The sequence below is a fragment of the Heloderma suspectum genome, chromosome 5 (assembly GCF_057233095.1).
Source record: "Heloderma suspectum isolate Gila_16-S chromosome 5, 16-S_ref, whole genome shotgun sequence".
NCBI classification, from domain to species: Eukaryota; Metazoa; Chordata; class Lepidosauria; order Squamata; family Helodermatidae; genus Heloderma; species Heloderma suspectum.
The window spans coordinates 127,972,712-127,998,822 of record NC_139462.1 but is presented as its reverse complement, the minus strand read 5'-3'; the positions used below and the strand labels follow the sequence as shown (position 1 = coordinate 127,998,822).

At 44.9% G+C, this 26,111-nt stretch overlaps 3 protein-coding genes across 11 annotated transcripts in view; 1 reads left to right on the top strand and 2 right to left on the bottom strand.

Moving 5' to 3' along the window:
* The window catches only part of DHX8 (DEAH-box helicase 8), a 50,179-nt gene extending 44,182 nt beyond the window's left edge, over positions 1 to 5,997 (bottom strand). For all 4 annotated transcript variants that reach the window (XM_084857366.1, XM_084857369.1, XM_084857367.1 and 1 more), the window contains exon 1: positions 5,777 to 5,997. In XM_084857366.1, the coding sequence (XP_084713492.1) occupies positions 5,777 to 5,882 (106 nt within the window). In that variant the 5' untranslated portion in view covers positions 5,883 to 5,997. The remainder of the gene's footprint in view (positions 1 to 5,776) is intronic.
* A 1,334-nt stretch (positions 5,998 to 7,331) lies between these two features.
* MLX (MAX dimerization protein MLX) lies at positions 7,332 to 17,005 on the top strand. 5 transcript variants are annotated; one of them, XM_084857373.1, is made up of 8 exons: positions 7,332 to 7,400; positions 10,164 to 10,200; positions 10,931 to 11,020; positions 11,621 to 11,727; positions 11,939 to 12,038; positions 12,704 to 12,803; positions 13,186 to 13,387; positions 14,733 to 17,005. In XM_084857373.1, the coding sequence occupies exons 1-8, from the start codon at positions 7,353 to 7,355 to the stop codon at positions 14,787 to 14,789; spliced, it is 741 nt and encodes a 246-aa protein (XP_084713499.1). In that variant the 5' UTR covers positions 7,332 to 7,352; the 3' UTR covers positions 14,790 to 17,005. The 5 variants fall into 5 exon arrangements, with proteins under 5 accessions (XP_084713499.1, XP_084713500.1, XP_084713501.1 ...); XM_084857374.1 differs by having other exon boundaries at positions 10,027 to 10,200; positions 14,733 to 15,830; XM_084857375.1 differs by lacking the exon at positions 10,931 to 11,020 and having other exon boundaries at positions 14,733 to 15,830.
* PSMC3IP (PSMC3 interacting protein) lies at positions 16,267 to 22,825 on the bottom strand. Of its 2 annotated transcripts, none has more exons than XM_084857377.1 (8): positions 22,767 to 22,825; positions 22,157 to 22,269; positions 20,994 to 21,083; positions 20,368 to 20,479; positions 20,032 to 20,177; positions 19,464 to 19,517; positions 16,868 to 16,927; positions 16,267 to 16,694 (listed from the first exon to the last, which is right to left on the bottom strand). In XM_084857377.1, exons 1-8 carry the CDS (start codon positions 22,801 to 22,803, stop codon positions 16,638 to 16,640), a joined length of 669 nt encoding a protein of 222 aa, XP_084713503.1. In that variant the 5' UTR covers positions 22,804 to 22,825; the 3' UTR covers positions 16,267 to 16,637. The 2 variants fall into 2 exon arrangements, with proteins under 2 accessions (XP_084713503.1, XP_084713502.1); XM_084857376.1 differs by having other exon boundaries at positions 16,352 to 16,694; positions 22,157 to 22,272.
* Between the last annotated feature and the right edge of the window lie 3,286 nt (positions 22,826 to 26,111).

Below are 26,111 nucleotides of genomic sequence, written 5' to 3'. Positions count from 1 at the left end.
TCATCTGACCTTCAGACACAATACAAAGTGTAGCAGGCTATTTTAAGTAATATTGTAAATTCATTTGTTTTGTCATATTTTTCGCTTTGATAAATTGCCTTCTTTTATTCGCCACCTCTTCGATGTAATCTGGAAATAACATAACTTTATCTTGTTTCCAGGAAACGCTTCTACCCTCTCTTGCCAAATGCAGGATATAATTCTTTGTGGAGACTTTTGTAAATTGGACTATGATCGTATAGTCAGTCCCTTTAGCATTTGACACACGAAATGCTGGCTCAATATCAAGTAAATAATCAGATGGGATAGGGAGTATCTCATGCAAAAGTTTATCCACAAAAATAGGCAATTTTACATCATTAGACAGATTTTTAATCCCAATAATACGTACAATGGAACTTTGCATGAAGGCCTCCAGTTGAGAAATTCTGTCAGAGACATTTTAAAAACATACTTGTGTCGTAGTTTCATTCCCTGCAATTCGGTCTTCTAGCTTGTTAATTTTCGTCTCCATTTTTTGCCATGACACATTAATTAAATTGACGGCTCCTTGCAAGGCAGTGATGGAATTCTGGATTAAATCCAACCTTTTGGCTTGCTCCGTAAATTGCAAAGATAAAGTCTTTGTCAGAGTGAATAATTCCCCTATATCTTCTGTTTTCAAAACTTTTGACAGAGGAGGTACGGGGGGAGTTGGCGGAGATGCCAGCCCCTTTCTTCTCCTCGGTGTAGTCATGTTTCTCTCAAACAAATCTTGCAGGTCCTCAGATGTTCTCAAATATTGTTAATATTTCTTAAATCATCCCTCAGGAGTTGTTATTTCTTGAAGCATATAATATTATGGAACACGTCAGCCCTGTTTTCTCCTATGAAATAGGAGTTTCAGAACAGCTTTTTGCATTGGTAAAGCTCTGGGAAGATAATCCTGGAATCCAGCCCCCCCACTATCTCGTGGGGAGTACTTTTCTCCAAGATGTTATCCAGAGCTGCCTTGCCCCCCTTTTAATTCCAGGGGGGAGATGAAAAGGTTTTTCAACCTTTTTAAAAGTTGTTTGAGAAAGCTCCCACAGGGAGCCCGTAGGATGCTACTAGAGTGACATTGGTTCCAACCTGGATACTTAACCCATGTGCCAAGGAAATTTACACTGTATAGCTTAAATATAAAATTCAAATTAGCTCTAAGTATATTTCCTTAATTGTCTGGTTACTATTACAAATAAATAATAAAGACTTCCTCCAGATGTTTTGGCCTACAACTGCCAGCAGCCCTAGCCAGCATAGTCAATGGTGAGGGATCATGGAAGCTGTAGGCCAAAATATCTGTAAGGCCACAAGTTACCCACCAGTGATATGGATTTTCTGGAAAATTTTGAATTGGAAAATGTTTTGATGCCCAGTTCAGCCTCCCCCAAACCTGACACCCTCCAGATGTGTTCAACGGCAAGTCCCAGAATCCCCAGCCAGCATGGCTATTGGCCATGCTGACTGGGAATTCTGGGACTTGCAATTCAACACATCTGGAGGGTGCCAGGTTGGGGGAGGCTGTCCTAGAATGTAATCACATTTAGCATGTTTATTTTACAAAACTAAAAAAGTACCCCATGTTAATTTTTTATCCCAATACACCATAAGTATTTGCCCTGAAAGATTTGAGGGGGAAAAAAGCAAATTTAATGGTCCTGTTCGCATGTAAGAGCGGCAAATCATGCGAACCCACAAATCGTGCCACTGCCACAATTCACTCACAGTGCCTGGGGTTGCACACCACAGAATAATCTGATTGGAGACTGCATATTCAAAATGGTGGTAGCATGCACCCCTAGCAAATCTTGGGTTAATTAACTGATCTATTTTATTTATTTACAACATTTATATACCACTCTAGACAAATTCTGGAGCGGTGAACAGTAACAGCTACAAGATAAGATAAAGGAATGAAACTCCATATTATTATTTTTTTTAAAGAAACAGAATCTCGATGAAACCGTGGCTGGTCAGTTAAGGAAGCCTTCCTGAAATCAAGATGTTTTCAGGAGGCACCAGAAACAGCACAGTGTTGGCACCTGCCTGACCTCCAGAGGTAGGGACTTCCATATAAAGGGGACCACCACGTTGAAGGCTTTACTCTGGGTGGATTTCAGTAGGTCCATAGGTCCATGCAGAACCACCAGGAGCATGCCCTTTGGTGACTTCAGTAACTGGGCAGGTTGGTAAAGGAGAAGGTGCTCCCCCTGGTATCTTGGTCCCAAGTTGTTTAGGGTTTTATACACTAGTACCAATAGTTTAAACTTGGTTGGGTAGCAGATAGGCAGCCAGTGCAGTTCCCTCAGCAAAGGAGTTGCATGCTGAAAAGGGGCAGCTCCTGACAACAGCCGAGCTGCTGCGTTCTGCACGACCTCCAGCTGCTCCAGCAGCCTTAACAGCAGCCCCACATACAGCGCATTGCAGTAATCCAGTCTTGAGGTTAGTAGTGCCTGTACCACTGTGGCCAAGCTATCCCTGTCCAGGAGAGGACGTAGCTGGTGAACCAGCTGAAACTGGTAAAAGGCACTCCGAGCCGCCACGGCCACTTGGGCCTCCAGGGACAGTGATGGATCTAGGAGTACCCCTAAACTACAGACCTCACTTTTCAGAGGGAGTGCAACCCCATCCAGAACAGGCAATGTGCCTATCTCCCAGACTCGGGAACCATTCACCCACAGGGCTTCCATCTTGCCAGGATTCACCTTCAGTTTATTGGTCTTCATCCTGACCATTATTGAGTCTAGGCACTGATCCAGGACTTGCACAGCCTCACCTGATTCAGATGCCACAGGGAGATAAGAGTTGTGTGTCATCAGCATTTGGCTCCAAATCCCCTAATGACCACTCTCAGCGGCTTCATATTGATGTTGAACAACGCTGGGGACAAGATAGTACCCTGCGGAACCCCATAGCTCAATTGCAAAAGGGCTGAGGAATGGTCACCCAATGTCACTCTCTGAAATCAGCCCTGCAGGTAAGATCGGAACCACTGTAACACGGTGCCTCCAACGTCCACCCCACGGAGTTGATCCAGGACAATACCATGGTCGATGGCATCAAAAGCCACTGAGAGATTGAGCAGAATTAACAGGGTTGCACTCCCTCTGTCCCCCTCTCGATAAAGGTCACCCATCAGGGCGACTAAGGATGATTCGGTCCCATAACCGGGTCGAAACCCAGACTGGAACGGGTCTAGATAATCAGTATCCTCCAAGAGTAGCTCTAGTTGCTCCGCCACAACCCTCTGAAGTACCTTCCCTAGGAAAGGTGTATTTGTGACTGGGTGGTAGTTGTCTAATACCATTATGTCTAGACCGGGCTTCTTCAGGAGTGGTCACATTACTTAATCCACAATTTGCTGCTGTTATGTGCAAGCCAGATCACTATGATTTAAATGTTATATTATGTAGACATTTTTATTGCAATAATTGTAAAAAAATTTAAAGAGAAAAGCGTGTACTTCCTTAACATAGTTTAAATTTAAGAAAAAAACAAAAGGTATTGAGAACTGTTGACACACTAATAAATTTTAGCAACCCAAAGAACTGTGCATGATATGCTGACAACCAGTCATCTATTTCCAGAAAGTTCAACTCTCAGTAGAAGATTAACTCTTCTACTGAGATTACTAGGCACCTTCAGTTTCTCTGTCATTACATTAGTTCCATTTCACTCTGAGACATATATGTATTCTCTCACATACTTGCTGCTAGGGATCATCACCAGAAAAATATTAATTACAACTTAGAAACTGCCAAGCACTGGAAATTTTTACAAAAAAATTATCTGCCCACATCAGTGTTGCTCACCCTTGTTTTAGGAGATATTGTCACATCGGGAAAAGGATTTGAGTGTCTTCAAGGATTTTATTGAAGTGGGAAGCCTTATAACATTGGAACAAGGGGTTCAGAAGATTAATCCCTATAGATTATTTAATTTGTTTTCAATTTAGACATGCACTTATTGCTCTTACTAGGAAATGTGGCCCAGTCACAACTGGTTCATTAATTATTGTTTCCAACCGGTTAAAAGGGGATGGGGAACTTCTAGCCTGTGGGTCTAATCCGGCCAGTGGAGTCCCCTTCGAAGAGCAAGCAGAGCACATTATCTATTACCACGGATTAGAGATAACAACGGGGATGCACAAACAGCACACAAAACTGGGGACTCGGCTAGCGTTAGCAGAAGTGGCCCCTCCTCCCAGCACCAGCCAGGGGAGTCCCTTTCTCCACACTGAGAGGGTCAGATACCATCTCTCTCTCTCAGCACAGAGAAAGACAAAATGGGTGGGGTCAGGGCGATGATGTCAGCAGCATAGCCATGCCCCCTGGCGTCATCCAGCCTACAGAGGGCTGAATTGGGGGCAATTTGGTCCTTACCTGCAACATGTTCCCCACTCTTACAGAAAAACGGTCTGGTAGGTAAAATATATAGGTTACTCTCACCTATTAAGTGTAATAGTATTCTGTTTTTTCAGGATAAATGGGGAAAATATTTAGGAACATCTGTACCAGTATATATAAGGGAAAATTGAATTTAGAAAAGAACTTTAAAAATATATTACATCAATGGTACCTAACTCCTTATACATTAAGATGTATACATCTGCCATATAACTGTAGGAGCTGTAGTCAACCACATGCAAATTATATGCACATTTTGGAAATGTGAGAAACAGAAGCTTTTGGTACCTTCTACTATTGTATATTGAACAAATTACAGGGCATAAACGTCCAACAGATCCTTTGAGTTTCAGTTAATTATTTTAAAAACTGTGCAGCCAAAAATGATATGTAAATAGTTATTAATCTTCTTACTGCTGCAAAATTCCCTATTGCTTCACACCGGAAAAGAAGTTTACTGGCTTATCTAATTGGTTTTACAGAGTATGAGATGTAGTGGTGATGGTAATGAAACTTATATATTATATATGAGCAAAACAGAACAGCTATAATAGCTTCATCAAAAGCGGATGCCCTTTATCATCGTATAGAATTTTAAGTTCCATAATGATGTCCTTTTTCTCTGTTCACAATGAACTGTGTATATTAATTTATGCATTAGATATCTTAGAATAGCTAGAATACATGAATGGGTGGGGGTTTGCACCTGTAGTTCATTTGATTTCATTTTGGTATAAAATTTTAAAGAACATCCAACACGCTAAATCAGAGCGCTATCAATGTAGGGTAGTAGAAACATTTCCAATTTAAAGTATTTCAGAAATCCATATCACCAGGTCTCAGGGCTGAACAAAAGCTTCTGTCTGCCAAACCTAGGGGAACTGCTGCCAGTTGGGTAAGGGAAACCGGTGGTCCGACTCTGCACGAGGCCGCTTGAGACAAACCACGCCTGACCAAAACCGGTTCTCCCTGAAGAGGGGCCAGGTCGCCGTTCATTTCGAAAGCTGTGGCCTTACTTGGGACAAGCGGCCAGTGGTCCCCCTACCACCCGCCCAGCCTTCTGGGACGACAGCCAAGGGTCCCGCAAAGCTCAGCGGGCGAGGGAGAGATGCGCAGCAGCTTTACCAGAAGACGCCTCCTGACAGCAGAGGCCTCCCTGCCAGGCGCCGGAGGCAGGGCCAGCCGGGAGGGCCGGGGCAAGGCCCCCCCGCCCCGCGCCGGCGCGAGAAGGCCCCCCGGCGCCGCGCAGCCGCCCACCCTTCGAGAGGAGCGCCCGGCGCCTCCGCCCCCCTCCGCGCGCAGACCCACGAGACAGGGCGCGGCGCTCTGGCCGCGAGGGGCCTACCCACCCAGGTCCTTGTCGTTGATGCCCAGGTGGTTGTCGAGCTCCGTGCAGACCTTGGAGACGAGCGACAGGTACTCGAGCTTGGCGAGCTCCTCCGCGGGACCCGCCATGGCGCTCCGGCCGCCCGACAGCGGGCGCCTCCGGGGACCTCCCCCGGGAGTCCTTCGGGACCAAGACGGGGCAACAGCAGCGGACCCGCTTCCTGTTTCTGTTTCAACGTCATCCGCCGTGGACTTGTAAAGCGGAATGACGCGCAGAGCGGGCTTCCGGTTTCAGGAGCTCTTTTTCTCTCTGCGCTGCGGCTGGATTCGAGGGCTGCCCAGAGCTGGCTGGGGAATGCTGGGAGCTGTGGGACTTTCTGTTGTCCAAGCGTGCATAGGATTGCGCCCTTAAATGTGGCCGTGACTGGGCAGCGGGTGTGTGTCTTCGCTTCTCCGCCGGTACCGGCAAAGAGGGCTGTTCCTACTGTTCCTTTGCGGGAAATGTGATTTGTTTTTTTTTTCATCTAAACTTGTTACCCGGCTGCAGGCCAGTTAGTGGAGGCAAGGCTTCCGCATGCTGCTCGGCACTAGACTTGGCTGGGGAGGGTTCCGTGGGCAGTGATTGAAGTCGATATATCCTTGCTGCAGCCTGAGGGGAGTTTTGTAGGAGTTTTGGCTGGAAATTCAAACCAATATCAGCCTCAGCTCTGACTTCCAATATTTACAATACTCTGCAGGGTTGTTGTACGTTGTTTTCAGCCCGCCACCCCCCCCCCCAGCAGACTGACACGCGGGAGAAGCAAGAATGGACAACACTGCGGATGTAGAAGTCACTCTTCCAGCCTCAGCCTGACCCCCCAACCTACAGTAGGCTTATAGGACGACGGGTCTGCACTGCAGGGCTCTTGTACACCACACTTTCTCCGCCTCAGCTTGGCCCACAACCTGCAATATTCAGAATAAATTTCACTGCAGCGGTGTTGTAAGCCGCTCTTTCCCAGCCGCAGCCTTTTCCAACCTACAATATGCGGATGATGAACCTCGTTTGTCATGGAATTTACATAAGCAGAGCCGGCTTTTTAAATGCTAAAGTCCACACAGAAGAAGGCATGGGTTTAACAGAGCATCGGATGCTATTGCCTGGGCGGCGGACACGCGGTAGCTGCGTGACTGGACACGGGGCCCAACCCACACGGCTGCGGGAACCCCTCCTCCGGGGAATTAGCGGCGTAGCGAGGCCCGGAGAAGGCCCTAGGTCCGCCGCCGGGTGGCCGGGGGTAACATGTCATTAACCCTACGAGGCCCGGGTAAATATGGGCTTCTCCCTCGTTTTCCAAGGACAGCATATCGCACCGCCGCCCCAGGGGGACCGGGAAAGGCCCACTCCCTCGCGGGCCGGGGTGGCGTGTTCAGACAATGGGGCGGAAGCAAGCTTTGTTCGCAGGAAAGCGGACGAGAATGCCGGGCTAGCCTGAGAGGGAAAACTACATTTCCTAGCATTCCTTGCAACCCAAATCGACTTTTCCCGGAATTACCCTCCTACGGCCCTGATTGGATGGTGCCAGGATGACACGTGATACTGCCCCGAGGAGAGGAAAGATGGCGGAGCCGCCAAGCGTTTCTCCGGAGAACGCCTGGGGAGGAAAAGTGAGTGAAACTGGGAGGGCAAAAGCGAGGCAAGGGGAGGAATCAAGTGTCGAAGTATGTGGCAGGTCTGGGAAATAGCTGCAGTATCCTGGTGGGCCCAGAACACGTGAAGTAGCTAAGAGAGCGCCTCAGAGCGTAGGAGAATGCCTTTCTTTCCCCTCGGAGTAGCGTTAGGATGATAGGCGTTTTCGAGGTAGGCCTGAGCTCCGGCACCTTTCAGTCTGTCGAATTAGCCCACAGGGATTGGTGGGAGGACACTTAATCTTCTCTGGGGTAGCTTGTTAGAAAACCAGTTAAATATGGGTTTAGTTTCGTAAGTGATTTAATTGAACTAATACATGATCACCTTCATTGTCTTAACGCTGCTTAAGAGGTGCTTCTGCTGCTGCTCCAGTTGGCACCCTTCTTTTCTACCATGGCGGTGCCTCTGTTGAAAGCTTGCTTGCAGTTGAGCTGTTAAATGTGCAGGAAGTCAGCCAGAAAGATTAGTGTCCCTTGTTGTCGTCATTGCAAATGGCCCAGAATCAGCAATCCCTTTCCCATCCCCTAAGATTGCATACAACAAATGTATTATGATGCATGTGGCCCTGTGATGTTTTAAAAAACTAATTGAGGGCTCAAATGCAATTACAACTTTGTTTCTGAGACTTTGTTTTGCACCTACTTCCGTTAAACAGTAAAATTTAGCACTGACACTAACTGCTGGATAAAAGAGAAGTGACGGTTTGTAAGCTAAACAGGGAAGAAGCCAGGCTGATCTGATGAATGGGAGAGGCAGTAGAGCTTGTAGTCAAGTCTAGAGCAAGAGTAGATGACCTCTTCGGATCTGCAGGCACACTTATTTTTTTTCCTGGGCTTCCTCTACCTGAATTGTGTCTTTTCTCTCCCCACCCCCTCTCACTGGAGTCTGTCTTCTGTGTGTGTGGGGGGGGCTTCCCCCACTCCTTCCCACTTAAGATTTCTTTCCTCCTTTCTTCCTTATTCTCCATGCCCCCACTGCTTCCCTCCTCCCACACTACCTCTCTTCTCACCCCTGCTTTTCCCCCCACTGCCACTTCTGCCTCCTGCTGTGCTCACCTCCCAATCTGACAACATCCTGTTTTCTTGCTGCTGAGCATGGTTGGAGGCAGAAGCTGTGGGGACAATGGCGATGAGTGGGGGAAATAATGGGGGTCTGGCAGGCACCTGCCCCAGGGTTTCAAGCAGGTATTTTTTCCAGCCTGGCGATGCCATGGATTGAATCTGGGACCTTTTGCATGCAAAGCATGTGCTCTACTGCTGAGCTACAGCCAACCCAATGCAGTCTAAGTGTGTGTAACTGCATGATCACATATTTATCCTTATGCCTCCACTCCATTAGGAACATAAGAAGCTGCTTTTTACTGAGCCAGATAATTTGTCCATCTAGGCCTGCATTGTTGATACTGACTGGTAGCAACTCTCCAAGGTTTCAGGCAGGATTTTTCTAGTGCTTCTTATAGATGCTGGGGATTGAACTTGGACCTTTTGCATGCAGATTATGTGCTCTGTCACTGAGCCACAGCTCCTAGACTTTTACTTTTCCCATTCCCCGGAACTCCCCCCACTCCCAGTATAATAGTTAAATGCTCAGGTCAGTGGCTGGCAGCTTGAGGCACCTAGTGCTATATAGCAAAGCAGGAGAAGACCAGAGGAGCAGGAAAAGTATTTTCTTCTGGCCCCTCACCCCCACCAAAGTTTTAGTTTCTGGTTAACTGTAACAGAAGCACTCCCCTTAGAAGATGGGGATATGCTGTAAATTGTAGGTCCCCCTCGTCTATCCTATCCTTAATCTCTGCCAACTAGAATAGTCCAGCACTGAGAAAAGCCCCAGAAAATAGATGTTATTCTCCCCCTGCCCCAAACATCAGCGTTGTAGAAACCGAGCCCCTAGCATTTGGCAGCCACACTGCAGGCAGAGGGGATGAATATATCACTGCCTTAGCCCACTGATCCATCTATCCTAGTATTGCCTAGTCTCACTGGGATATTGCCTAGTCACACTACTCTCATTGCCTGCTCTCAAGCAGAGGCCTTCCCCAGCCATACTACTGCTAGTTCCTTTTGACTAGAGACTTTGAGATATGTTCCTGAAGCCATGAAATAAACTTTTTTTCCTGGAGGCAGGGAGGACTGTTTGCCTTATATCCAGAGGTCAAACTTTATAACTTTCAGTGTTGTAGCATTCCATTGCTTCCAGCCTTGTTCCTTTACTGCAGTAAATTGTATGAGGGCTGGTGAACCCTTTAAGGAGCATTGCCACTGGGATCTTTCCACATATTTTTTTAAAGGGTGGATTTAGGGGATGTTCACTGTGGTGCAAAAGTCATGTTTATCACAGTTTGGACTTCAGAAAAACTTCTCTAGCCAGCAGCTTATGACAGAAACTGCTTTAGGGTGCAATCCTATACATGTTTACAGAGAGAAAAGGCCTACAGCCCCCAGCATTCCCCAGCCAGCCTTGCTGGGAGTTGTACGCCTTTTTTGTCTAAACATGCATAGGATTGCACCCTTATTGTTTTAATGGGGAGCAGTAACTTTACTTAATCAGTTTTATTCCATATGAGGTCACAGCATATTTGTTGAACAGAACTCTTTGTGCACTCAGCATGGAGGCATGCAGCCCAGTTCTATAGATGCTTGGGAAAGCCTGTTCAGGACCAACCACAGTTCAAGTGAGTCATTAGCATGTATCTAAAGAGAAAGTTGTCTTATATTTCCTCTCCTTGTGATTCAACAAACCAGGTTGATTCAACTTTTAGTGACAACGGGCTGGATCCGGGTAAGTATCTCGTAGCCCTCCTTTCTCATGACTTTACATTGTTTACCCTCATACTAAATATTCCTAGCTGCTTCTCCTGCCTTTTCCTGGCCCATGTGTTTTAGCAAGTGCTATTCCTTCAATGGTGGATTCATGCTACGGGTCCACACATTTTGGCTGGCCCCAGTAGTAAGCTATAAGTTGTTGTCACCAGCTCTTCTCCACTTGGAGTTATTTGGCATGCATAGGACTCAGGAGGTACAAGGTCTTGTCTAACTTCACATTGTGCTTCAGAGGCATTCAAAATTAATCTGAAGCATTGTGTGAATTAGCATGACCTCTTCCACACCTCCTAGGTGTGGGAGAGGGGGCAGTGCTATCTTTGTCCTTCAGCTGCCAGCATGAAGTCAAATTGCAGGGGGAGGAGGGACAGATGGTGGATATGGTGGCCTAATTTGTGGACCCTTTGTTCTGTTCACTGCTGTGCGTAGAATGCTTACCAAGTATACAAGATTGATCACTCCCTTGCATTAATGTAGACTAACTCCTTTATCTACAATTGCAGTCAGTAATGTAATAAGAGTTCTTGCTTCACATATAAGCATGCTGTGAACGGGTGGGGAAATCCCCATTTTACCCTTTAATCACTGTATCTGCAAGTATGAAAGGGTGGTTAAAGCATATTAAGGGATAACTAAGCTAGTTTGTGTATACACCTTCAGTCAGATATACTCTAGTGTTTATCTTCCAGCACTCTTCGTGGAAAGCAGGAGAAAGGGAAGCATTGTATCAAGAGCTAACAGCATTGGCTCTACCAGTGCCTCTTCAGTACCGAATACAGGTATAGCTCACCAGCTTTCTTCTCAGTGGATCTGTCACTTTTCTCACAATTGTGCAGTGATCAGAGCCTATCTGTACTATTATTTCTAGGTGGCTCTGGGCGTAGGGGGCATTGTCTTAAGTATTCCAGGTGGGAACAGTGACATGGAAGGGGAGAAGAGAGCACTACCCTTTAGGACATCAGGCTCAACACCATTCTTGCAGCTGGTTGATAGTAACTTTTGGAAGCCACACTTCTGGTTTTACATGGCTGAGGTGAAATGTTTAGCCAGTCCTTGAATGTGCAATGTGCCAGCAGTGGTGGCTCCGATAACTGGCCATCTCTCCTTCCCAGTGGCCCATGAAAGTGTGATTATGGAGACAGGGAGGCCCATAAAAGGGGTTTATTTCCTCTTATCTTAGAAAAGAAGTATGAAGCTCACTGATGCTGTGAGACATCAAATGGTGGTTCTTAAATTTGCCATGTACTCTTCTCTCATTAACTTGAACCTTATGAAATCTTGTGGTTAGGAAGCTGCTGGAAGCCCTCATAAAGTCTTCCTTTAGGCCACTGCCTGCTACCTTGTCCTGTTAATGACAAGGTCTGTTTTTCTTCCCACAGATGATGAAGACTCTGACTACCAGCAGGAAACCTACAAAGAAACATACAAGGACCGCCGCCGCCGCGCCCACACCCAGGCTGAACAGAAACGGAGGGATGCCATCAAGGTGAGAACTTGGGATGAGCTACAGGCCTATGCTTGCCACCCCTTCTGTCCCACTTGCCTTTATATAGCATGTTTGCACTGCTCCCACATTGGAAGAACAGAGAAAGGGAAACAGACATGTTGGCTTGAGTTTTGTTGCTTATGTTTGATCTTTTTGTCATGTGGGGCAGCCTTGCTTTATGAGTTTTAATGCTGCTCTGCCTCTCCCACAGAAAGGTTATGATGACTTGCAAGCAATTGTACCCACGTGCCAGCAGCAGGATTTCTCAATAGGCTCTCAGAAGCTAAGCAAAGCAATTGTGCTGCAGAAGAGTGAGTTGCGGGGGATTATCTGTGTTCCTTTGGCTTTTGATCTCTCACCCTTATCTTCATGTTCCATTAACAATTACATTTGTTTCTAGACTCCCAGTAGTTCTGAAACTTGTTCCATTTTCTGCTCTACTTCCTCTTTCAGAAGGTGTATTTTACTATTGTTAATTCCTGGAGGGAGCCTAGCACCCTTCTCTTCCTCCTACAGCAAGGTGCAGAACCTCTTTCAGCCCAAAGGCTGAATTCAATTTTAGAGAAGCTCGGGGGGGGGGGGGGGGATGTTGAGTGGTGGATGGAACAAAAAGGGGTGGGGACAAAAACAATACAAGCATATTTTAGTTTAAAGCATCTACTGGCAGTAACTAAGGAAAGGCATTTCAACCTTTTAGAACAGGAAGAAACTGCACAAAAGCCAGGAAGCCATGAAACAGTGGGTAGCTGGGGGAAGGGGCGTGGCCAGGGGAAAGGGGCGTGGCCTTCTGGGGAACTGTAGAGGCCTGGATTTGGCCCCAGAGCCTGAGGTTCTGCATCCCTGTCCTAGAGAGAAAGGCTGTAACTTCAGCGCAGCTTGGCTGAGCAACATACCAGAATAGCCAGGTGGTGGATGCTGTGTCTTCAGAAGACTGTCTGCAATTGCTTCCTAAACTGTTGCCCTTTTTCCTCTCCAGCCATTGATTATATTCAGTTCCTACACAAGGAAAAGAAGAAGCAGGAGGAAGAGGTCTCCACACTCCGGAAAGATGTGATGGCCTTGAAAATCATGAAAATGTAAGACTGTGTGTCTGTGTGTGTGTATACACACAGGTGCCATGCTCCAATAGCAGCCATCCCCAAAGTATTCATAAGGGAGGGAACTTGCTTCTCTTAATAGCAAATCACATGCTTTTGAGAGGTTTAGGCTTTTTTCTCTGGACAATGATTGCTATTCTGTTTTAAACTTACTGTTTTTATATTATGTTTTACTATGCTATTGTATTTTATCGCTTTTTGTGAACTGCCTAGAGAGCTTCAGTTAATGGGCAGTATAGAATGTAACATAATTGATCAAACATTCCAAATTAGTATATGGCCTCCCAACGTGCCTTTCTGGACCCAACTGTTATGCCATGTGCTTTCTCCTAAGCTCACCAGCCACACTTATACATTTCAGAAATTACGAACAGATTGTCAAAGCTCACCAGGACAATCCCAATGAAGGAAAGAACCAGGTCTCTGACCAGGTGAAGTTCAACGTTTTTCAGGGTATCATGGACTCTTTGTTCCAATCCTTCAATGCCTCCATCTCTGTGACAAGCTTTCAGGAGCTCTCAGCATGCGTCTTCAGCTGGATAGAGGAGCACTGCAAGCCACAGGTAATTCCACAACTTCAGAGCGTGTGGCTAGCAACCACATATACCAAAGATGCACTTAATGAGCTCATGCTACCCTTCCTGGATTCAGTTTGCTTTCAGAGAGAAACAGGTGCTGACTGTATAGAACAAGGGGCCTTGAGATTTCCTTATGTTCCACAATATCATAATCATGCAAACAGTTTCCTCCTAATTCTCAGTCAGCAGGGCAGTAGAGCCAGCAGCAAATGACTAACTCTTCCAGTAGAAGGCACTTGTTGCTTTTTTACCAGCTTCAGGTGGTTCATTAGTTGCAGCCTTTCCTGGATAGGGATAGGTTGGCTACAGCTATCCATGTGCTGGTAACCTCCACGTTGGACTACTGTGATGTGTTATACTTGGGCCTGCGCTTAAACTGTTCAGAAGCTCCAACTAATACAGAATTTAGCTGCTAGAATTTTGGTTGGTTTGCTTAGGTGGAGCCATATTACATCAGGTTCTGAAGGAGCTACATTGGCCCCTGTTGGCTACTGATCCCAACTCAAGGTGCTGGTGCTTTTGACATCCTAAATGGCTTGAGGCCCAAATATCTGAAGGAGCACCTTCTGCCATATCAACCTGCCCATGCATTAAGATCATCAGAGGAGGCCCCTCTCTATATCCCTTCTATAAGAGAAGCACATGTACAATCTACAAAAGAGAGGCCCTCCTCTGTGGTGGCGCCCTGACTTTGGAATGCCCTACTGCAGGAGGTATGCTTGGTGCCAGTTTTGTACTCTTTTTGGTGCTGGGTTAAAACCTTTATTTGCCCAGGCATTTTAAACCCTGCTGAAGGACACTTCATGGTGAGTCTAACTTTCCATTCTATGTTCAGAAAGTCTAAATCTAGCAATTGGATTAAGCGAGGGTACCTACATGAAGTTGCAATTTAATTTAAAGGAAGACTTGCGTGTTTGTGTAGCTCTTTAGGAGGGAGTGGAGGTGTGATGAAGGAAATGTATTTACAGAAGTTACCCCCACCCCATCACTAGGAGATCCTGTCCATGTTTGCTCAACTTCTCCAAGCATTTCTTTGTCATCATGTAGTCAGTTATTTTAAATCCTTTCAGGTTCTCTGGATACTGCCAAAACATGGTATTTGATTATCAGTACATCACAGGGGAATAGATCAGACTCCGACTCCTCCTGTCGTATTGTAAGGGGAAAGACAGGGGCATGTTTCCTTTTAAGAGGTTAACAAATTGTCATGGCAAGTAATCTGAAATCAAAAGGTTTGTAGCTTAATCCCAGCAGAACCCTTTATCCCTGACTTCCCACCCTTTATCCTGAGCCAGTCTGCTGTCAGCTTATTTGGTCTCTCTTTTCACAGACCCTACGGGACATTGTCATTGGTGTCCTGCAACAGCTGAAGAGCCAGCTGTACTAACACCACAAGGGAAGCCTAGAAGGGGCATAGTACAGCTTGGAGCTGAGTGGCTGAGAGGCTGTTTCTGCCAGCAATTTATCTTTGAGCTTGGGGGGAGGGGGGTTACTGATTTGTGTTTACCTCTGAAACCTCTACTTGGCCTGCATGACTAAGCTCCTTAAGTGAGCAGGAAAGAAATTAGTTGTCTGTTCATGAGGATCACCTGCTGCTGTAATCCCCTTTCAAGCCTTGGCCCTGCTGTGTTCTGCATGTTGACCTAGCTTGTCTGACAGAAATTCATCTACACAATAGCCATGGGTATTACAATGAGCCCTTTCCTAAGAGCACAGAGGCACTAGGACTTGAGCTCCCTCCAGCCTTCCCTTTACCTCAGACTGGTAGCTAAGCCTTTTAAGTCCTTAGTACGAGGCACAATTACACAGGAGGCTTATTTCAAGTAGCATTAGCTAGGCATGCTGAGTTTAAAGCAGAGCACTGTCTACTCTGTGATTCATGTACAGACACCCAATTTACACATCATGACTGCTTTGTCTAGCATTTAGTTTGGGCTAAGTGGTGAGGCCGGAATGTGTTATGCAATACATTGGCTTGCTTTGCATAATGTATTCTGCTAGCCTTGCAGAAGGTCAATTAGCCACTGAAGCCCCTCCCTTAGAGTCCTCTGTAGCCCACTTCCAGCTTCTTTTACTGCTTGATCTCTCACAAGCACAGTTTGTTTTCAGTACCACAAATTAAGAGAGTCTGGCTAGATTTTATTAAAGATGGGGGGGGGGGGGTAGGGAGTCTTTTCAACTGTATAGAGCCCCACAGTTTCTAAGTAATGCAGTGACGTGAGCCTAAGCCAACCCTCCTCTCCTTTCTGTTATTTAGCTGCAAAGAAGGTAGGCCCCCTGTCCTTTTATAGGCACTGCTTTCTGGATCTGCTGCTGGTTGGTGGAGACGGACTCTTAGCTTAAACAGACCTCACTCGTGAAAATGAAAAATTATTTTTTTTATCATGACAAGCAATTCTAATAAATTTTGCTATGTGTTTGAATTAATTTGGTAGTTTTGCCTAGTTTGTTTGGAGCTGTAGTGGAGTAGCTAGCACAAAAGTTATTCCAGCATTTCTTCCTCAGTGATCTTCTAATCCAATAACCATCAGGCTTTCCTAGACTTACAAGCATCTCCACCCTTTAAAAAACAAGTTCTCATAGGAAACTCTTTCCAGGGTTTAAATCTCAAAGCCACCACACTGAAGTGTCTCTCCCCCCCCCCCCCCCCCCCGGCTCTGAGGCTGGGGAAAATGAGGCATAATGGCATAGTAACAATTCATATTATACTTCCCTGGACCTTAAGGAGGTCTCTCCCCACCCCCCACAATCATTTGACCCAGCACTGTTATCTTTAGAACCAGACTAACTCAAAGCTGCTGTAATTCCTACATTGAGTCATATGCCCTGACTTAGGTATTCAGAAAAAGCATTACAGCAGAACATGAAAGGGTGGGTTGGTTTAATGTGCACAACACGCCTTCTGTACAATATGCCAGCCAGTTACACAAAGGGAAAATGACAAAGCCATTACAGTAATTCAAGTATTTATTTTGTTTGTGTGTCCCCCACCAATTTTCTCAAGTGCTTATTGGTAATCCTGTGTAGTGAGGCTAACAACTTCTAAAACAAAATAGCAATCAGCCTGACAGGACTGGGGAGAAGTGCTGGAAAAAAGAAATAGTGCAGTAGGGAGGGTCTGCATATCCCCATTGAATGCAAAGACCTTTAAAAATATACCGCAATGTGGAATACGTATGACTAAAACTTGAATGCTCAGTAGGTGATTGTTTCATAAAATGGGTCAGTCCTTGGTTCAGACGGTGGGCAAAGTAACATTGAAATCTTCATCTGTCTCAATGCCAACTTCCTCCTGCATAAAGGATAACACATACCCCTTAAGATGCAGGGCAGGAGAACAGAAGCATCATACACCCCATCTCTGTGCAGTGGCTGAACTTGATGCACTGAGAGAACTGACCAAGAAAGCCTGTTTAACCCACCCTGTGTGCTCAATGCCAGATGGGGAGGATCTGTAGTACTCACAAAGAACTGCTTCTTGCTTTTGGGGTAGCCTTCCAGGATTGCATCAAGTAACTCTGTTGCCTGTTGAGACAGAGTCGAAACACACATTTAGCTGCCTGCCCCTTCAGTCAAGACAGAATAGCACACTAGTCCCAGGGTGTTTGTAGACAAAAAAATTGCACTGTGGGTGTACGGGGCTGGGGGGATTACCTACCATAAAAAGATGAACTGGCCTAACTATACCAAGAGGTGGGGTTGAGGACTTCTTAATATATTGCAGCTGCTGAATAGTGGCAGCAAGCTCTTCCCCATTTCTCAAATTCTTGAAGAGTGGTCTCCTCAGAATAAGTAATGATGCAGAACACACTGATAAATACAAAGAGGCAACTCCACTTCCGCTCAAATTCCCCAAGTCTTAACATTTAATTGTGTAATTTAGTCAGCTCTAAACCTCATTCCAGGCTTGAGACTTAAGATTCCAGGACATTATCTTTTTAAAAACAATGAACAGTTTTGCGCACAGACAGTAGAGACTAACCTGGAGTTAAGATTTAACTCAAAATATGAAAGGGAGAAGAGTTAAAAAGGGGCTGTGTCAGGCACGATGCTTGTAGCTGAACCTCAAAAAAGTTAATAAGGAAGTGAAGCAACCAGGAATGAGAGACTCGAGCAAATATTCACATATATGGGCAAAACCACCAGAAAGGAAAATTTAGTGCAAAGAGCCCCCCAAGACACCCAGCATAGGTTAGCAAATGTTAAATAGAATAAAATCCCAGGCACAGTTAATATACTGTGCTAGAATCTAGAGGAGATGAAAACTTTAAAAGGAGGGATTGTGAAGATTCTGGTTCTGAATTGAGACATCTCTCATAACTTTTGGGGTTCCAGTATTTGGAAAGATGAAGTGGCCTGTATTTCAAGAAGCATTTGGCAACAAGGGACATAGTGGCTGTGTTTGGACTTCACAATAACCCATGGTGGCTTGATAAGCTACTCACAACAGCCTATTTTTTAAATACTCCATGATGCCCTGCCACATGAACTGACTAATAAGCCACTGTGAGTAGCTTATTAAGTTACTGTGTGTAATTTGATACACACGCATGCACCTGCCCTCTGTCTTGCTGCAGTCCTCCCACCCAAGCAGTGGTACTGTTTCACCTCTAAAGCACTGGAAGTTTGCAGTCAGGAGGTACCAGATCCAAAGGAGCAAAACTCCCAAGTGCACCAAAAAAGGGGGTGGCACAAATAAACCCTTGGGGGTTTGCAGGATCGGGACAAAACCCTCAGTCGAGCATTTCCCCCCATAGCCATTACTGGCATAAGCACCTTTGTCATCAAAATCGACGACAGTAAAGTGGAAATGAGCATTTCATCTACACACACACATTGCTGGCAGAGCCACCTCTGTTCGCTTCAGCCCTAAAGCGAAATTGCGCAGAGTCCCCTCTTAGCTATTGCTGGCATAAAGCCTTTTTTCTCTCAAAAGCATTATAGCACTTTAGCAATACAGTGGAGTTACACATTTCATCCCACTCCCAGACATTGCTGGCAGAGCCACTTCTGTTGGCTATAGCACAATTGCGCATATCCCCCCCCCTGCCATTTTGCTTCTTCATGGAAAAAGTGTCCAGAGAAGGAAAAAGGGGGTGGGAGCTATAACTTCCTGACAGTTTGTTGGAATGGGGCAAAATTGTACAAGTGGAGTGCTCTCATGGGGAGCCTTCATATGCTGTAGTGGGTAATTGTGGAACTGCACTTCTTCAGAGAAAAGTAAGCAGTTCTTCCCGTTTCCCAAATTGCAGTTTCAAAGTAGCAATCAGGAAAGCCTGTCATTGTGCAACTCTGCTGTAGCGGGGTAGTGTGATAGCACATGGCTGCTGTTGTACTAGGGGAAAGCTGTCATTTTGTAACTGTAGTGCGGTATCAGGGAAGGCTATGATTATTTGGCTGCAATTGTCCCTGGGCTGCTTGTCAGATCTCTGGGGAAAAGGGGCTCTGCAGGCTGGAGCAGAGCAGCTGCAATGGTTTTGGCTGCTCTTGCCAGCCGACTCTGTTAAGCCACGGTGAGCGCCATGCAACACAATAACCCATGGTGAGTTAAATAACCCTTACTGCAGACTGTGGGTTATTAGACTGGGTGATTTCCAAATAAGCCATCGTGGATTTAAAAATTCTTGACAGACGACATAACCCATTGTGGGTTACCATGTCATCTGAACTCAATCAATGTCACACACAAGCCATTGTCAGCCCTATAGAGATGAACTCCTTAAGTCTCACAGTAAGCAGGAAATCCAGATTCTTGTACTTAAAATCCTTCTACTCTGCAACCAGATTAAACTGTGCATACAAAGTTTGTATTTGAACATTGAATGCCATTGGCAAAGTCTTGTTTTTTTTTTTTTCAAACTTGTGCAGCACCTAGTAAAACATTAGGCACTGCATAAATAATCAAGTTATATTTACTGTGTATTCTACTGCTTTCATTATTAGCATGTTTATACATGTCTGGATGAAACAAGTGACATCTCTAAATATGGCACTAAAATCACCCTTGGGACTATGCACAACATTCGTTCTTTCCGGTCATATGGTTAAGAAGATGCCTTACCATTCTCTTCCGGCGGCGCCATTCCCTGCAATACAGCTTCTTCTCATTGTACACCTGCAACCAGAAAAACCAAGCAGTTCTTACACTGTCAGCCCCCAACAGGATAGTGAGCAATGCAGCCAGCTATGATGTGGTGACCAAAATGACAGCAATAAGTTGGACTGAGTGTTCACAAGCTGTCTGCACAGGGAAAAACCTCAGAAATGGAAATCAGTCATGCTCTTATGAAAGGGACTGTTCACTAAGTGAGTAAGGCATCTTCCATCAACTCCAGAACAGATTTCTCTTCACTTTGCTAAAAAAAATGAATTCTAATTAAGAGTTTGAATGCTTCTGAATTCAGAGAGCAGACCTTGAATGCCCGTGGTATAGGTTGGTTGTGAGGGTGAACATGACAGTGTGCATGTTTTGGAGTCTCAGGATGGAAGAGGCTTGAGGTTAACTTTGGAACATTCAGGACCACTGGGACCCCAACACACGGCTGGCACAGAATGGCAGGGTGCCCAGAAGGAACAAATGACACCTTGCCACTCTCTGCCATTGGATCCTTCCTTGACAGCTCTGTTACCTTTTCTTTCTCTTCGGGGGTCACATGATTGGCAGCAGATTTAATTCGCTCCAGTTTCTCTGTATAATTGGCACAATCTTTTTTTAATTCTTCAATCTCTTTAACCATTTCTGGTGTTGTCATAGAGCCCTTCAGTTCTTTCAGTTCTGGAATGGAATTGCTAGTTACAACAGCTGAGATGAAACCGGTCAGTGGGAAGGATCGCAGGCATTCTGTGTACCACATCTCAGATACAAACATTCCACAAAGCTCCATACCATTCAAGTGCTCTATCGCACAGCCACTCACTCCACACAAGACCAGCTCAGCAGACTGATGTAACCTGCCTAAACACACCTGACTCCATATGACGACAGTTCTGTTGGAGAGTCTGCACTTTGCAGGACAGTTCCGAAATCTCGTTGTCCAAGCCTTTAAGCTCTGAGTCACTCACATTACCAAACTGATCCTGGATGACCAAAGACATGAGGAAGAGTTATTAATCTAACGAGATCAATGCAGAAACTAAGTAAAATGCTCTCAAACTCTACTCTCCTGGCCAGTAACACGTTTTTCTGGTGATGTGGAGGTGATGAGCCAAACAGTTCACCCTCAAACTGTCATATCACATACCTCTCCCCTAATACAATTAATGTGAACTTACAGAGAAATAAAATCAGCTTACCCATTTAAAAAAGCTCTAGGAAGGAGCCTCTCTATCAAGTCTGCTTCTGCTCATTATAAATAAAAGGGTGGAGCAGTACAAAAAATTTTTGCTTTGTATTGTAATAAGCTTTTAGCTATGTTGTTAAACTACAAGTATGTAGCAGCTCAGTTTTCCCTACTAATGTTGCTTTATTCCAGTCACAGAATTTGGGTTTGCAATAATTTGTGTTAAAAAATATTTTTATGGATAGTTGATTCATATCAGTAACTGAAGTAAACGTTTGATTCCCATAGAAATTGAAATGTATCTTCCTCACCTGGTCTGGAAAATAAATTTTTTGCTTCCCATACACCTTCTCTTTGATCTTCCCCTGTTGAGCCAACTGTTCTAGTGCCTTCACTACAGCCTAAAACAAAGACAAATGAGGAACAGGTTGAGACAAATTAGTTTTCCTGAGATCTCTGAGATGAAATAGACAGCCTAATAATCTTCACACACATCGAAGTATCTTTGTCACAAAAAGAACCTAACATTCCAAACTTTGAGACTCCAAGATGGTTGTGCATTAACGGAGGCTTACTATCATGAACTCAAAAGTCTATCTCAATACAGTCCTTGACTAGTAACCAGGGAAAATCAGCTACTTGTGAGGGTGGGGAGAGCTGTACAGCAGCAGTGGCAAACGTGAGGCTTGCAGAATCTACTTTGGTAGGGTGTTGTTGTTTTTTTAGCAGAGCTCCAACATCCACCATCCGGAGCTTGGTACAAAAGATACATACTTAGTATTAAAGAAATCTGAGCCCAGGAATTTGTTTTGAGTTCCAAAACTGAACACAAGTCACAGTCCACCCACATAAAAATCCACTCCTGGTTGCTGCAAGCTTTATTTCAGCAATATAATTTAGGATGGCTGGGGAGTCATTTTGTTGCAGTATTGTTAAATAATGGGGAGTTAGAAATCCTTGCTGATCTACTGTAAATCACCCAGAGATCTATCCGTGTATCCAGAACTACCTTCTGCATACTCCTGCTGTAGAGTACGGTATCTGAGGCAGCATCATGTGAGGCAGCATATAGCTTTGCTATAGCTTGCCAGCTATGGTGCAGTATCACTGCATCACACAGTGTAGTCAGAAACTGCTGCTACAAGAGAGGGCTGACTTGAAATCACAACTTGTACAGAGAAGCAAGTTTATATCTCAAGCAAACAGTTGTGTCAGGGATGTTTCACACCACTGAATGTCCAGCAGCGTGAAGAACACACAATATTTTCTGGGTTTCTTTTTAAATCAACTGTGTCCGGCTAAGAATGCCCAACATAATCTGGGGCATTTGAAAGGTATGTAAGTACACATTCATATTTTGGAAAGTGGAGTGCACGACTATTTTGACTCTTGAGAGTCTTTGGGGGTCAGTGTGCCCTGTCTTAATGTGGGATGATATGGCTCCCACACCTTCACCTCCGAGGTCTTCTCTCACCGTCTTGCCCAGGCCATGCTCGCGTTGTAAGTTGCCAAAGGCATCCTGAGCACTGTGAGGCCGGTTCTGCTCCTGAAGGTAACGCAGCAGGATGGCAGCTGCACCTTCTCCAGCTCCTCGGAAAGAGAAACAAGCAATGTATAGCATAAGGATGAGAATAATGTGGCATTAGAGGCAACGCAGGGGCTTCTGCTATTGATAGCAAATTCGCAGGAAGACTTGTAGAAGGAATAATTAATGGGATTCTCAGTATACGAGGGTATGCACACAGGGCTACCAACGCCATGCAGTTTCACTGACTTCCTGCAAAACAGCAAGGGCCGCTGTTTTAACTGTAGATATGGCACTTACAGGGGGCAAGAACAGGGAAACGACACGACCCACCCCACTTTGCACCGCAAAATACCGCCTCTGGACAAACAACTGGCCGGAATTCCTCGTGGAGGAAATGCAAGGTTTTAATCTACGTATATCATAAAGCGGTTTTCTACTCTGGCAAGGGAGAAGGCGCGAGGGGGCGTTGCCTAGCAACGGGAAAGGCCAGGGTGAGGAAAACCGGTCCGCGGCCTAGGGGTGGCGTGGCTCGCTCTCCCTTGGTTCTCTGCCTCACCCGCCGATGCCTCCCGAATTTTTCCTCCTCCGCTCATCCTGACTACGGCGGAGACTCCTACCGGGAAAGCCCGGAAGCGGAAGCTCGCTGCTAAAAAAAAAAAAAAAAAAAAGAAAGGAAAGGAAAAGGAGGCCCTTCAAAACATAGACATATACAAAGTAGATTGAGAAGTACTTTCCAACTTCCGGGTTGCCTTTGGACGTCTCTTTTGCGCGTCCTCGGGACGAAAGTGGGAACGGTCCGTAGACAACAATTGAAATTCAGAACTGTAGTGTAGATGTGATTGGGCAGCAGCCCCACCCGCCGAAAAGGTCGCAACAAAGGCAGGGGTTTACGATCTCACTAAATCTGTTTCGTGTCGTTTTAGTTCTTAACTAGTGTGGTGGGAGCGTTGCGCTGGGACTCGGGAGAGCTACTCAGGCCATGGAGCTCGCTGGGTGAATCTGGGCCAGTCACTGACTCTCAGCCTAACCTACCTCAGAGCGTTGTGATGAGGATCAAATGGAGAGGAGTGTGCCATATAAGCCGTCTTTTTTTAAAAAAATCATTTTTATTGTGAAATTTCAAAATATAAAATTTAAAATAGGGAAAAAGAAAAAATATATACATACATAGAATTGTATATATCCATATCAATGAATACATATGAAATGCATATACATGAAAATACAACTTTCTAGCAATTATACATAGGCTTCAACAAAAGTGGACCAAATATCCACTTTGAAGCCCGTTCAAGGTGGCGTCTATATACCACCCATTCAAATACTGAAAACACTGTAAGGTTCTTACAGGAGGTGGGCGCTTACCCTTTTTCAGTGTTCTAATATCAGTCTTCTAGCTGTCAAAAGAGCACAAAAAATCCATTTACACTGACTATTCGTTAATTTCCAAGAAGCAGGTCGATAATTTAAAAGGCCATGTACATCAGTAAATAAAAACTGAGTACAAAATTTATCCATATAATAACCTCCTCCCCCAAAGAGGCAACTACTGGACGTTGCTGAAAGATATGTTTAAAAGAAACATTAGCTGCGTTGCACGGCCAGCAATTAGCTGAATTAGACAAATCCTTATAAAAGAGATGTTGCAGCATCCAATAGACATGAAACAAAAGTTTCTGCTTAGACTCAACCTAAGATCCGTAGACGTGACAGGTATAGATGCCAAAGCGATGATCCATTGATTAGGAAAAATGGAACAATCCAGTTCCCTATTCCATTCCTGCTTAGAAGCCTGTATATCGTATTTATTCACCAATAACAAGTATTTATAGAATGCAAGCTGCCTTGGGGAAAAGGTGCTATATAAATATCATCATTATCATTTCAAAAGCATAGCACGGCTACAAGCCCATCAGTGGAGCACAAGGCTTCTGTGTACAAGTGAGGGCAATTTGAATTAGGAGGGGATCTAAGAGACCCGTTTAAGTAGAGGGGAGGGAAGTCTTTCTTCCCGCTTTTTGTTTTGCTTTGTTTGCTGGAAACCCAAACCAGCCACTGATAGAAACTGACCAAATAATCCCTCTGCTGCTTGTCCTTGTAACTGAATCTTTTGCTATTGCCTTGAGGAACAACTCTCCAATTAAAGGGTTCAAAACAGGAGACATTATATACAAGCTCCATCTAGACGTAGACAACATTACTTCTGAGGCTTCTCCTGCTTGCTTCTGAGACCCATTCATTCCCTTACTGTGGCACCACCAATCTCCCTGTTCCCCACCATGCTTTCCAGTTGCCCCAACTTTTTACTTTTCTTTAAAAAAACCCCACCAAACCTTTTTACACAGTAGGCCTACTGGCTGCTGAGAGAAAAGCTCCAGCTGCACCTGCCGTCTTCATTTCCCCCAGAGTCTCCGGATAGGCACTCTGACAAATTATGGTAGCGTCTGCAGTGGTCTAGAGCTTCGCTCTGTGATGGCACAGCTGTGCTGTAAAATGTTCTTTAAAGTGGGAAAAGAGAAGAAGGAGTTTGCAGCAAGTGCCACTGACATGGCACTGTCATGTAGGAGCCCTCTGGGCTGTGTGGCTCATTTCAAAGCAGTCCAGATTTATTTTCACTTTTTTAATTATCACATTAAGTTGTATTTGCAAGGACTACACCCCTTTATGTGGCCTAGTTAATGCTGACAATATCTGAGCATGTACATTTCTTCTAACTTACAAGAATGTAACTGGCTGAACTACGACCTAGGTTAGAAGGGGATTTTGAGGACTGATCTTTGAAAAATCCCTCCACTCCCACGTGTTGAATGTGTTACCAAGAGTCATAGTCTCAATCAAAGCCATCCTGACTTCACTTGTCAGAAAAGGACATAAGCAGGTGGCAGAACTGGGATAACAATTTCATGTGGACTGGTAAAAGCAACCACACACCAGGCTACCAAGGCAATGCAGGTATATACTCCAAAAAGTCAGTTTTGCAACCTCCCCACCCTGACTGCATTCCTTTTTTTAAAAATCCAGCATCAGGCTGGATATATTATTACTTGATTTTTATCCTGCTTTGAAGGGGAAAAATGATTCTCAAAATGATACACATCAAATGCAATAATATGTACAAAAATGAGAATGAGACAGACCTTGACCTCAGTTTATGAACTGAAAAGACAAGACACGGAAGGGAAATGGAAGGAAAAGCTAAAGGCTTTGCTTGACAGTACCCAAACAAAGTGGTGAGTTGTAAATAGGCATTTATATCCAGTTGGGGCAGGGCTGTTGCTTGGGGAACAGTGGACTACAAAGCAATGTATGTGTAAACTACTCTCTCAGCCTCACCTCTAACTTGCAATATTAACTGTGGAATATTATTTATTCATTTATTTCTATACTGCCCAATAGCCGGAGCTCTCTGGGCGGTTCACAAAAATTAAAGCCAAAAAGCACACAGTAAAACAATATAAAATATAAAAGTATTAAAACCACAATATAACAATACAACCAGAATAAAACCTAGCAGCAGTGCAGGGATTTAAAATACAGATTTAAAACAGCAAAGCTGAAAGACTAGAATATGTTGCAGGGTTATCATAAGCCATTTTCTCTGAGCTGCATCCCTTCTGAAATATGGGGATAATGGGCTGTATTGGCACTTGCAATGCTTTAAAAATGCTTAATTGGTTTTTTAATCACAGTTTTCACACACCATTCACAAGACATGAATTCGAAAGAGTATGAACTCCTGTCTGCTGCTCCCAGTTGTTGGGGTGGGGTGAACGTAAACGCTCTGTGCTGTCCAATGATACCTGCTAAAATCCTGGATTTTCTATGGGTGCTTCCCAATCCGCTTGAGCTGGAGGGAGACAAAGGTGTATAAGGAACCCGGAATTCCTATCCCCAAATACTG